Source organism: Taudactylus pleione, unplaced genomic scaffold (genome assembly GCF_031769625.1).
Source record: "Taudactylus pleione unplaced genomic scaffold, aTauple2 ptg000004l, whole genome shotgun sequence".
Classification (NCBI taxonomy): Eukaryota; Metazoa; Chordata; class Amphibia; order Anura; family Myobatrachidae; genus Taudactylus; species Taudactylus pleione.
The window spans coordinates 4,916,128-4,929,961 of record NW_028284407.1 but is presented as its reverse complement, the minus strand read 5'-3'; the positions used below and the strand labels follow the sequence as shown (position 1 = coordinate 4,929,961).

The 13,834-nt window shown below is 44.3% G+C and overlaps 1 protein-coding gene across 4 annotated transcripts in view; it reads right to left on the bottom strand.

The window, feature by feature from the left end:
• MAP3K20 (mitogen-activated protein kinase kinase kinase 20) overlaps positions 1–13,834 on the bottom strand; it is a 196,210-nt gene that overhangs the window by 153,504 nt on the left and 28,872 nt on the right. The window contains exons 1-2 of one of the 4 annotated variants that reach the window (XM_088471844.1): positions 8,847–9,160; positions 4,823–5,015 (exon numbers count right to left, since the gene is read on the bottom strand). In XM_088471844.1, coding sequence (XP_088327970.1) covers positions 4,823–4,981 — 159 coding nt within the window. In that variant the 5' untranslated portion in view covers positions 4,982–5,015; positions 8,847–9,160. The other 3 variants (XM_088471712.1, XM_088471931.1, XM_088471781.1) reach the window with 3 other exon arrangements.

Sequence of the window (13,834 nt, the reverse complement as noted above, 5' to 3'; positions counted from 1 at the left end):
ACTTTGTAAGGCGCTGCAGAACATTTGTGGTACCATATAAATAAAGAATAATAATCTCTGAGGTAATTTAGAGTTGGACTACGTAGGCCTATATGTAGTCTCTACAAAGTAGGCCTATATTTAGAGTGATGCAAATATTGTGAACGTTTGTGGTTACTTTGAGTCTGAGGGTATAGCAGTTTGAGCTCACCAGGGCCAGATAGCTGCAGTGTATCAGGAATATCCTAATGAGCTGACTAAACAGTGACTTTAAGGTCTATTCACTAAGCCTTGGAGAAGAGATAAAGTGGATGGAGATAAAATACAAACTCCTAACTGTCAATTTACAGGCAGTTTTTGACAGGAGCTGATTAGTTGGTACTTTATCTCCGTCCACTTTATCTCTCTCCAAGGCTTAGAGCATAGACCCCATAGTGCCTGATTCAGAGGTACATGAAAAACCCATCGTGGCTGCAATCCAGTGCGCGTTGCTGCAAAAATATGCAAATATCGCAGCCGCAGGAATTTGTACTGAGACGCCCACTAACAGGGCCGTAGCTAGGGTAGTGCGGCCGGTGCCATCGCACAGGGCACCACAGGACAAGGGGCGCTGTTTGGGCCTGTCAAATTTCTGTTTATTATCATTCTTGCTTGTAGCTTCCTCTTATTTCATCCCCAGCATCTCCTGGCCTCTCCCATCTCTTTTCTGGCCCTTCCCCATAAAGCCATGGCCCTTTCTTGGGTGCATTATGTCCCTTTGAAAAATTAGAGGGGCGCCAATGCTCTTTCTGGCATAGGGCACCAAAAAGTCTAGTTATGGCTCTGCCCACTAATGCCATGTCAAATCCACTGCTTACATACAAAGACGCATCATTGCTTGCACATCGGTTGCACCATCAAACTTCTGAGCAATCTTTAGGTCGCACAGAATATTCGTGGCCAGTAAGCCACCGGAGCTTTTTCCATTGCTTTTGAATTCACCTTCACAGGCTGAAACACTCCCCCCAAACTGTCTGGACACGCCTGTTTGCCTCGCCTCACCCGTAACCTTCCACAAATGCTCCGACTGTCAAGGTGCCTACACACATAGCGATGTGCTCACAATCCCACGATGTGTATGATTTGCCCCTGAACTCTCCTCGCCAGTCGTGGGCACGATTTGGTCTCAAAAAGCTGCCAATGTGACAAACGATCTATCGTGCCTCCTAAACTATTCCAGTGCATCGTGACTTCAGATTGTCAGCACGGCAGATCTGAAGATGCGATGTGCGACCTGCGGGGACACGCATCGCATTGTGATCATGAGTGGGGACTTACGATTTGGGCATATTTGACACCATCTGTCGTTCCGATGCGTAGGAATCGGCCAGATTGGGTACAATATCGCCATGTGTGTAGGCACCTTTAATCACACTGCGTCCAAGTCCTCACTGCGACCGCCATGGGTAATCTAACTTGGTGCATACGCAGTGCGATTCATACGCATGCGCAGTATAAAAACGCTCAGATCCGCAAACGTCAGCTTTGCGTGCACCTCTCTGGTACATCAATCATTAGCACAGGTACTTTCATGGCACATTACCGGCCTATGGATGCTGTTCTTATGCAGACGCTAACTCACCTTAAAGTTAATATTTTATTTCATGAAAAATAGATACTAGATTACTCAGAAAGGGGTTGGGGATGAAACCCAACTGACGGGATGTCGGGATTCTGCTGTTCAGAATACCGACAGCAGCATCTCGACAGCCAGAATCCCGAAACCCATAGGAAACACAGGTAAGTGTTTTCCTAACCCCTACCCTAACCCTCCCTCCCCGGTGCCTAAACCTAACCTCCCCCTACTGCTTAAACCTAACCTCCCCCTCCCCGCACCCTAATCCTAACCCTCCCCAGTGCCTATCCCTAACCCCCCCCCACGCCTAATGCCTAACCCTAACCTCCCCCTAACACCCCAATACTTACTTTCAGGATGTCGGCGGCGGGAACCGGACCTGTCGGGATTTCCGCGTCGGTATTCCAGCTGACTACATCCCCTCAGAAATATGTACACAAACGTAAATGGGAAACAATCGGGTCATAACACTTGGAAAGGAATCCTTATTTATACAATGAGTATATTTAGCAAATTATATTAGGGGTTACATTATTGGTGTGAAATTGAATTTCAGCAGAACCGTAGAAAATAAGCACATTTCCTCTATATAATGCACAGATAATAATAATATAAATGTACCAGTACATTACCAAAACAACTCTGCCTCTTTATGTAATTAACTTCTGTTTACATCATAGAAACCTGTCAGGACAAAAAGGGACAGTGCCCCAAGTCCAACCCTGTATGCTAGATACACGCTATACACATTCTATAACTGGACTGATCATGTCACTGATAGGAATACTCTTGTACTGCCTGTCGCAACTCTCGGACGGATTGTGGATGTGGCCTGTATTTAGGGAATTGGCTAGTCCTATACCTAAGGCGTATGTGCCGGCGTTATTCACCAGGGACCCTCGCAAGAAGGTATGGACTTGGCTGCGTCCAACACACAGGTCGCGGCCCTCAGGTTAGGTTCCCCTATACAGGTACTGGTGGACACTGGATGAGGTGCAGAAGAATAAACGTAGTTGACAGGCCGGGTCAAAAAAACATACGAGACGGTACCAGGGAGCAGACGTAAACGGGTCACAGGGAGTAGCCGGGGTCAGAACCCGATATCAGGAGCAGAACAAGGGGTCAGACAAATTTGTAGTAACAAACAAGCCAAGGTCAAGATCAAGATAACAGGTAACGTATATACTCGAGTATAAGCCGACTTTTTCAGCACATTTTTTGTGCTGAAAAAGTACCCCCTCGGCTTATACTCGAGTGAAGTGTAGCGCTGACCGGACGGAGTTCGGTCAGCGCTACACAGCACAAACACACAGCCGCCGGAGCCGGCAGCTCCATGTTTGGTGTAATCAGCAGCCGCTGAGAGTCTGTCAGACTCTCAGCGGCTGCTGCTGCTCCCACTGCGGGAGCCATCTTCCGGCTCCCGCAGTGGGTAATGGGAGACACGTCGTCATGACGACGTCTCTCCCATGCAAAGCGGCCGGAGGAGCTGATAGCGGCGGGACCAGGAGCGGGAGTTGCAGGTAAGTGATTTTTTTTTTTTATTCTTCTCATGTATCTCTCTACTGGGGGTGGGGGACTACAGGGGGCACTACCAGGGGGCGATTACTACAGGGGGCACTACCTGGGGGCGATTACTACAGGGGGCACTACCAAGGGGGCGATTACTACAGGGGGCACTAAAAGGGGGGATTACCACTGGGGGAACTACCAGGGGGGGATTACTACAGGGGGCACTATAAGGGGTGATTACCACTGGGGGTACTACCAGGGGGGGATTACTACTGGGGGCACTAAAAGGGGGGGATTACCACTGGAGGCACTGAAAGGGGGGATTACTACTGGGTGCACTACCAGGAGGGATTACTACTGGGGGCACTGAAAGGGGGGATTACCACTGGAGGCACTGAAATGAGGGATTACCACTGGGGGCACTACCAGGAGGGATTACTAATGGGGGCACAACCAGGGGGAATTACTACTGGGGGCACTACCAGCTGCTGCCATTTCCCACACTAGGCTTATACTCGAGTCAATAAGTTTTCCCAGTTTTTTGGTGTAAAAGTAGGTACCTCGGCTTATATTCGGGTCGGCTTATACTCGAGTATATACGGTAAGTACTAGGAACGCTGGAGAATGGTATGGAGCCTGTACTCTGGCACCTGTTTGGTGCCACAGACTGCCTTAAATAGAGTAAATTCAAATTCTCGCACCAAACGTGACTTCACGTTTGGCGCGCCTGTCACTTTAAATCCACCTGTAGGTCGGCGCGCACTGCAAGGACAGCCGCGGCCGCCTGCACTTCCAGCCAGCGTGAGGGGTACCCGGAGCGGACGTCACAGCAGCAGGTGCCGGGAACTCCCTGCCCGCTGCCTGCCGCCGACGGAGATTCCAGTGCTGCCGGACCCGGTAAGTGGTAGCCGGTGTCCGGCACACTGTGACACTGCCCCTTCCTCATAAGAACTCACAAATGTATTAAGCTCTGTAAAGTGATAAATCGGAGAGTAAAAAAACTACCAGCCAATCAGCTCCTAACTGTCATGTCACAGGCTGCATTTGAAAAATGACAGTTAGGAGCTATTTGGTTTGTAGTTTATCTCTCCCCAATTTATCACTTTCCAGAGCTTAGAACATATGCCCCATAGTGTTTTCATTTTTCTTTGCTGGGTGAAAACTCCTTCTCACGACCCCAGATGCCCCCAGGCACATGCCTACTGACACTGTCTTTACCCAACCTTTGCTTTCACCAACTTTCATAAACAAAAAGCAATTAATGGCTGAATATTTTCAACAAAAATGATTCCGTCATTCTCTAATACACAAACCTGAAAAGTCTCAATCACACACATAGACACTGTTACAATAGTCACTTGTAAAGTGTTACATAGAAATGTACAATAGCAACTTCAACGCCATTGTGTACACCTAAAACAACTTCAGATAACCCAATTTCTCTTATTGAATCCTCTGCTACTTTGAACCAAAAACCATTGTGTGATCGTGTCAGTGGACGGACCATATTCACAAAACATGGTAGGCTTCTTCAATGCTTTAACGCTTATTGCAAGACTAGGACGCCTGTTTTGAGAAGTGGCCTCTGCATCCCCAAAAATGTATGGAAAAAAGTCATCATTAAACATTTTGCAAAAGTCTGTTTTTTATCAAACAGTTTTATCCATCAGTAAAACCAAAAAAGAATTGTTCTTTTAAAGACCAAAAATAAACGGTTACCTCTTTCTCTATCTTCAGAAGTTTTTTAACAGCCACCTCCTTCTCTTGCGATAACCATTGTGCTCTGTAAACGCTGCCGAAACTCCCACCTCCACAGCTTTCATAGAACTGCAAGTCGTTAAATTTAATTTGCACAAACGAAGCAGTTAAGGACGACATCTCATAATGACAAAGAGCAGCTCCAAGGTACAACCTGCAATACAAATGTTATGTATTTAGTCAAAGCCTCACCACACAACCACAAACATGTTCTATAAGTTATAGATGATGATAGACGTGCGCCAGTGCTGACACAATCGGGTTTATTTTTAGATTACTCAGCGTAGCTGGATGACAGCAAATACTGAGAGCATCTGCGTGCGTTGTGATTGGGACTCCAAGAGATCTGCTCCAGGTATTGATTAGGATTGGGGCTGAGAGCAGTTTGAAGACATTTTAATCATGTATGATTAGGTTGTCATTAGTGATTGTTTTCACCCAAAAATCTAAAGAAAAATACAGACGTCACTGAGAGTAACTCATGATTTACCTGACTTCCATCCTCCTGGATAAGATTATCTCTAAAGGGCTGTCACAGTGTATGTATGCTTTTCAGATGATGAGATTATATATAAGTAATGGTAGTGTGCTAGAGGAAGTAATCATATGAGATGCCTTGATAAAGGGCAGATGTATGCCCAAAATGTTGCTGCTCTGTTTAGGGAATAAACACTTTATTTTCTGATATTTTCGAGTGCCATACATTAATATATTATAAACACACACTAACACAGAGGGTGCTATACAGAAGAAATATTAAAATAGAAGAGTGATAAAATCCTATGATAAAGATCAGTGCGTCGTCTTTACTACGTCTACAAGTCCTTTCCACTAGGATAGTGGTTCTCAAACTTGGCCCTCAGGACCCCACACAGGTCACGTTTTCCAGGTCACCCAGCAGGTGCACAGGTGTGTTCATTGCTCATGACACATTTTAAAAGATCCACAGGTGGAGCTAATTATTTAATTTGCGATTCTGTGAGGAGATCTGGAAAACATGCACTGTGTGGGGTCCTGAGGACTGAGTTTGAGAACCTGTTGCACTAGGATACCCCAAGGTGTGGATTTGTGGAGGCTGATAGATCCGGGATGCTACCGTAGGTATCCTCCTTTGTTATGCTTTGCCAGGCCTTTACTGCAGCTGTCTTCAGTTGTTGTTTGTTCGTGGGTCTTTCTGCTTTTAGTTTTGTATTCAGCAAGTGAAATGTATGCTCAATTGACTGACTGACTGACTTGGCCATTGCAGAATAATCCACATCTTTGCCTTAAAAACTCCTGGGTTGATTTCGCAGTATGATTTGGGCCATTGTCCATCTGCACTGTGAAGCACTATCTAAGCAACTTTGCTGAACTTGGCTGAATCTGAGCAGGCAGTATACCCCTATATACTTCACAATTCATCCGGCTGCTTCTGTCTTCTGTCACATAATCAATAAACACTAGTGAGCCAGTGCCATTGGGAGCCATGTAAACCCATGTCATCTCACTGCCTCCACCGTGATTTACAGATGATGTGGTATGCTTCAGATCATGAGCCATCCCAAGCCTTCTCCAATTTTTTCTTCCCATCATTCTGGTCCAGGTTGATCTTAGTTTCATCTGACCAATAAATGCTTTTCCAGAACTAGGCTGTTTTTTGAGATTTTTTTTGTGGCAAAGTCTAATCTGGCCTTTCTAATCTTGAGCTTTATGAATAGTTTGTACCTTGTGGTGAACCCTCTGTATTTGCGCTCGTGAAGTCTTCTCTTTATGGTAACCTTGGATAATGATATTCCCACATCCTGGAGAGTGTTCTTCACTTGGCTGGATGTTATGTCTTTTTGTGTTGCCGCGCTCACTAGTGCGTTCTTTTTTTTTTTTTTTTTTCTCAGAATGTTCATCTAAACTGTTGATTTGGCCACTCCTGAAGCTGGGTACACACTGGGCGATATATCAAACATTCACTCGAACGGCCGATATATCGCGAGCGTGTCGGCAGGTGTGTACCCCGATATGTCTGTGACCGACACCATTCACAGACATATCGGGGTACAGAACCTAGTGTGTACCCAGCTTAAGGTTTATTCTATCTCTCTGAGGGATTTGTTTTGTTTTTGCAGCCTAAGGACGACCTGTGTCACTTGCATTGAGAGCTCATTTGACCGCATCTTGTGGGTCACAGTTTGAATCAACTCCGGACCTTTTGCCTGCGTGATTGATAAAGAACTAATGAAAGAACAGCCCACACCTGTCCACGTAACAGCTTTTGAGTCAATTGTCCAATTAGTTTTATGGAGCATACACACGGTCAGATTTGTCAGACTTCTCAGATTTGTCAGATGAACGACTGAACGATTGAACGATTTGAACGATTTGAACGATTTTACCAAAGTTTTGAATGATTTGAACGATTTGAACGATTGAACGATTTTTGACTGCATTAAAATGAATGGAATCGTCCAAGTCTGACTGCAAACACATCAGATGTCAGAAATCGTTATCTGACCATCGGGAACGCGCATCGTTGATCGTCCATCGTTCAGGCATGTCAGATATGAACGATTTTCCTTCAGATATGAACGACTGAACGATTTTTAAATCGTTATCGTTCATATCTGAAGGAAAAATCTGATCGTGTGTATGCACCATTAGTCTCTGGAAAAAGAGGGTACTACATATTAAATAGCTGTAACTCATAAACCCTTCCTCCAATTTGGGTGTGAATACCCTCAAATTAAATCTGTCAGTCTGCACTTTCAAACCATATTCAGTATATAATAGGTTACTTGAATATTTGTTGTTAAACAGCTAAATATATATGGACCTAACAGTGTGTGTGTATCGCAGACCATTGATGAAGTCAAATGACTAATCGTGTTTGGGGCCAATGACTCAGTGCATCTTCACTGCCAAGCAGTGGTGACTGCTACATAGAGGTCCTCTGAAGCTGTGCTTTCCTGTCAGACTAGTGAGATGCTATACATTTTTTTGAAACATCAGCACAAATGTACAATTATAGTTTTTCCTGCACATAGCAATGTTTAGGTCTAATATGACCTTTTTTCAATCTCTCTCTCTCTCTATAGAGAAACACATACAGACATTTCAAGAAGTAATTTTTCAACAAGAATATTCAACACCAGGGCCATATCTAGGCCTATGGGGGACCCATAGCAACATTTTCACGGCCATGGGACTTGGCCAAGTCGATTGTCCTGTTTCAATACCAGGGCACTCAGTAAATGCTGTGGCATGGCCTCGCCATCTTACTTTGTAGCCTTAACACCACCTTCATTGCCCCAGAGTGTTACACTGACAATGAAGGGCAGTAGTCGCCCTAGATAACTCCTTAGGTTCACCTAATGGTAACGTCAGCCCTGCCAGAGTCAAATGATCTGTAAGGAATGGTCGCCAATATTATGCGTTATAACTGCAAACCGTCTGGTCAGGCTGTCGCACAAAAGTGTGACCAAACTGCAGAGTTTTACAACTTTGTCGGGTCACTACTATTGCATGCAACAAATCACTAACCTACATTGTAATCTTACGGAGTAGCAGGGTGCATGTAACAAAATAATCTAAATACAACAGAGAGCCACAAAACAAAAAGGCACATTACAAATCACATGTAGTTGCATGTAATAGTTGCATGTAATTTCCCAAAGCAATTGTAAAACAGCAAACAAAAATAAAAAGCTGAGTCACTTATATCAAAATCCACATTTATATTCTGATTTTCTACACTATAAGGCTAATTAGAACATGAGCTAACATAAACATGGCGATTGATTAGTGCTTAAAAATACATGTAGTGTTCCTAGTTCCCTGCAGCTAACTTAAGCCTGCCAACAATAAAAAAAGACACAAACTCAAAGAAGCAAAACATAAATAAACTTACAGTTAAATTTTCTCCAGAGGAAAAATAAAATAAAAATAAGCTTTTACCAGGGCTGCAGGAAAAGGTCCTGAGGGTTCTAACCCGTGGGACACCTCACAGAATAATTACCGTAATGTTCTTATATAGCAGGACACAATCGTACAAGCAGCCGGCTTGCCAGCAGGTCTTCTGTACTTGAGTCCTGGTGACTGGAAAGTGCACTTTCAACTGTCAGCTTGCATAGCTGTTCTGGAATCTGAGGCACGCTCTAGCCCAATGTTGTGCTCGCTTCACAATATAGTCCGACACATGAACATTCCAGCTCATTTACAGTATTAGGGTGACAGACCCATTACGGTCAGCAGCGCTGCCCTGGTTATATGTAGCAGGAACACTTACATTTTGAGTGGAAACTGTTTTTTCTTTTATATACAAGAGTTTCCATAATGAAGCTAAGCATAAGATACCTTCTCCTGGACATGAGGTATGCTTCCAAGAATGGACCTTACGTATCTACCAGATGACTGGGTCATGTTCTTTTTCTTTTTATAGCTCTCCATAATAATGCTTTCCCCCATCATTTATCATTTACTGACCTGTCTTACTTTACACAGGGTGTTAAAAAGAAAATCCACTATGTGATCTTCCATCAGAACTAATTTGCTTACTTTTTGCCCAAGTCCTATTTCCCCCTTACTCCCCTCCATCGTAGTTATGTAGCTATAACCGTTACCCATGTTTCTGTTATTTTCTGTATTCGCTCCTGCTGTTGAACGGCTCACGTATGTTGCTTTTGCCTTTCCTGCTCTGTGGCTGTTTTATCTTATATCACTTTGTAAGGCGCGGCAGAACCCTTGCGGCGCCATATAAATAAACGATAATAATAACAATACTAGCGAGCACTCAAAATAAAAAAATACTAAAAAAAAAAAAAACATTAGTGTGATATGATTTCATTAATGGCATCTCTGCACTGTTATATGATTAATTATAATACATAGGTATAATAACTAGGAATTGTTTGATCATTAGACTTAATCACGCTCTCCCCACACACAACTGTTAGCCACGCCCCTTGTCACTATGCTATGTTTACAGCAAAAAGGAGAGGGGGGGGGAGGAGCAGGTGCACACTATAAGCACTAAGAATACAAATGATCAAAATATCTATAATAGACTGCAATAATTAACCTTACAGGTATAAGGTTCACCGTGACGTGGTAGGTGGGCAAGCATCTTTGGCCAAACATGTACAAAGAAACCTTACATTTAAAACCATGTTAATTATTGCAGTCTATTATAGATATTTTGATCATTTGTATTCTTAGTGCTTATAGTGTGCACCTGCTCCTCCCCCCCCCCTCTCCTTTTTTCTGTAGAACTACTGGTCTCAGCATGGTAGCACCTATTATCATGTTTATATTAGGATGTGAAGCCCAGCCCCTCCCATTCACTATGCTATGTCGCAATAGAATATTACAGGAGTGACACTATGGAGCTGCCCACACAGATACTGAGATCTACGCTGTCACTGTAGTCACGCTGCCAGCTCTCTTCAACGCTGCACAAACAATGTCATATTAGTTCCTTTTTTTTTGTTTAATTCTGCTCTCTGTTCCACCTGATCATATTAGCCAAAGTCCAGAGAGTTCTCTCCAGACATAAACTGGGCAGGGGCACCCTTGTTAAACTATATTTTGATGATCATATTCTGCACCTGTTGTACTAATCGTTCAAACTGCTGTTTCTTAATGGTAACACTACCCATTGCCCAGGCCCCATCGCTAGCCTCATTGCACAGATTCCAATACCAGTCACATTGCAAAGAGACCCCATTGCCAGTCAAGTGACACAGACAACATTGCAGATGTGTTGCTCAGACCCAGGGATATTCCATTCATGGGTCAGAAAGATTGGCATCCCCTGCTGCCTGTACTCCTAATTCAGTTACTGCAGGGGGAGATGCACAGTGACACACTGACCAATCGCTCTGCACTTCCTCCTGCAGCGCCTATATGTGAAGCATTCTGATGACTGATGGGCAGAGAGCAGGTGGTACAGTATGGTGGAAAGAGAGGTACTCCCATTCATTGGCCTCCTCTACACACTCTGGGTGTCTGTGGCACATTCCCCGGGTACTTACCGCAGGAGGAAGAGCATAGAGATGGGTTTGTGTGTACTGGGCATGGGAGGTAAGCTTTAGCTGGAGGGCCACAAAAGAGGGGGCAGCTCAGCTCTGCCCTTGCAGAGATCAGCCCAATAATGCTCAGGATGGAACCAAGTTTCCCTCCTCGCACTCTTGTTCCTGGTGCACGGCTTTCTGGGGAGCGATTCCGGAAGTGATGTCAGCGGTCACACACTGCTGCATCACTGCAGGGGTGACGGACGAGCAGGAGGAAATCCGTTCTGCATGTGTGCAGAACAAATTCCCTCCCTAAGAGCCAGGTGACGCTGCAAGGCGGTGTGGTCGCATGGGATGCGACCGTGACAGCTGAAGCACAGCTGGCTGCCATCGCATCGCATGCAACCGCTCCAGTTGAGTGATTAAGAATTGGAGACGCTGTTAGACGCGTATTCAGTGGAATCTCCAAACAGCAATAATATCAGGTGGAGCTAACGGATAAAAGGTCCCCAGCCCCCACCACGCTCCTAGGACAAAACTGCATAAAACTGCTAAATGTAAAGGATGACATAAGACACAACTAAACTGTATTATAAGGGCAGTGTAATATAATACAGATCAAGTTTTGTCATCTCTGCCAAACTATTTTGCACATTTACCAGTTTTAAAAGTCTACATCAATAAAAAAAAAAGTTCTAGAACTTATACAAAAATGGTCACACTGCTATTGTTAATATTCTTAGCAAATATATACTTGCTTAGCTAATTTTTTGCCTATATTAAGATATGATGGGTTTAGCAGTAAAACTGAGGTTTAGAAAAATGGGTTTTGCATTTCACAGCCTACACATACAGATGTATCACATACATCTTACTTCCTTACGCATTAAACAGCTCTTCCAGTTACGCCATGCCATGGCGTGACGCCTCGGTATCTCAGAGCATGTTGTAGCGTAGCATTCCGCATGCAGATACGCCCACAGTCGTACACAGAATATAGGCATGCCGCATATCATTTTAATCAACAGGAGCTGTGCGATTAAGACGCATTTGAAGGTAAAAAGTTGCACGTAAAGACGTTCGGCACTACTGAGTCACATGGCACACACGCGTTATGTTTAAAACAACTTGTATCGCACGGAGGTAAGATGTATGTGGACACATCCGTAGGTCCCGTTTCTGAGTCACACGCACTGACGTGTGCGAACAGATGGAGTGATCTTTAGCAATCTGCGCATGTGTCACAAGTACTTACGCATCATAGGGAGTTACTCCGAGTTTTACGCTAATGCACATGCAGCTGCCCTCTCACGGATCGCAGTTGCTAAAATATGCTAATGCCTTCCAAAGCACAGCCGAGCATAGGGACACCCCCTGATGCCTTCTCATATCAGTCCAATAACGTGCAACAGCATAAACATCGGTAACATGGACACAGATCGGGAAGTCACGCAGCATATAAGTCAAAACTGACCAGGTGCAAACACAGCTCTCATGCTGTGAAGGAGTTTGCAATGGCTAATTTATGCACTCACATGAAACGGCGTTTTTCTAACCACCCCTCCCCCCCGTTACCACCTCCAAACACTGACTACCTTCACTCACTTTGCAAGTGCTTCCTATATACAAGTGTAATCGTAGTGCGGCTTTCGCACAATCGCAAAACCAAACAATCGTTCCGTCTGCAAAAATATCAGTATTGCGAAAATCTCTGAATCGGGCCGTTAGTAGCTCCTAACTTGCGGCTTTATGGGCATTACTGGGTGGCAACAGGGCATTAGCAAGCAAAGTAAGTTTGCCGTGGCTGTGCGATCTATTGTGAGCTGTGCATGTGTCAGTCACATCTCCTGCACCAAGTACGGGGCTGATGGGTATGCCGATGACAGTCCTGATGGTTGCACTTGGAAGCAGAGGGCTGAGGGCGTTGCAGTCGCATAGCTGCATCAGACTCGGGATACCACCAATGCTCGCATGGGGCTGCCAATCTCAGAAAGCTGACGGAACGGTGATTATAATAGGTGCGACTCAGAACCAGCCCATAGACCAGAAATACAAGTTACAACAAAGAGCTGAAGCAATTAGAAACATTATTACTCATTAAATAAAAAACACATACTAAACAAACTGCACCTCCCAGCATAAACAGATCATTAAGAGGGTTGTTTAAAATGTGCACACAAAAAAATGTTGAACCTCCACATACTTTTAAAATCATATGAATGTACTATAAATGGCTATAAACACTCTATAATATTACCAGTCATTCACACGTGGGCACTTAGTGTAATCTTACAACACTGACTGCACATAAAAGAACAGGATGCGATGCCGCACAGGACTATTAATAGGTAAATATGGCTAGAACCAACACTAGCGGGTTGATTCAATTAGGCGCCATCATCTTGCAACCGCGAGCTGGTGTGGCCACATCCTGCCGGACTCGCAGAGCTTTCTTTGCAGCCCCATAGGACTGTGCACAAAAAAATTCAGAGTCCATGGTGAGATTTATGATATATTGTTGAATATAGGAACCATCTCACAGCTGGATGTTTGTCTCAGGATAAAAACACAGACAGCTTGGGACTAATTTATAGAACCAAGGGCTTTGGAGCCAACAAGACAGGCACTCTACCGTATCTGCAGAACAGAGGGAATTGGAAAGTAGGCCTAGTAAGACGTAGATACCGGCCTCTGGATTACACCAACAGATGGAGCACACACCATACACTTCCTGCATTAACAAAGACTATCCCTAATAACACAGAACAGTTTTCTATTTGTTCTACCAGGATATGTGTTTTTAATGATATGGGGTTTTTTTTTATCAGTGATATGTAATCAGTTATCTGACTGTTGGCTCGGACGCGAACGCACCTAAGCCAGCTTCTATTTCCAGAAATACGTAACAGGAAAATGTAACTGCGGAACCACACCAGCAAGCAATCATGCGACAGTTCTAAATGACGTCATAAAACCTGTCTCAAGAAGGCTCAGG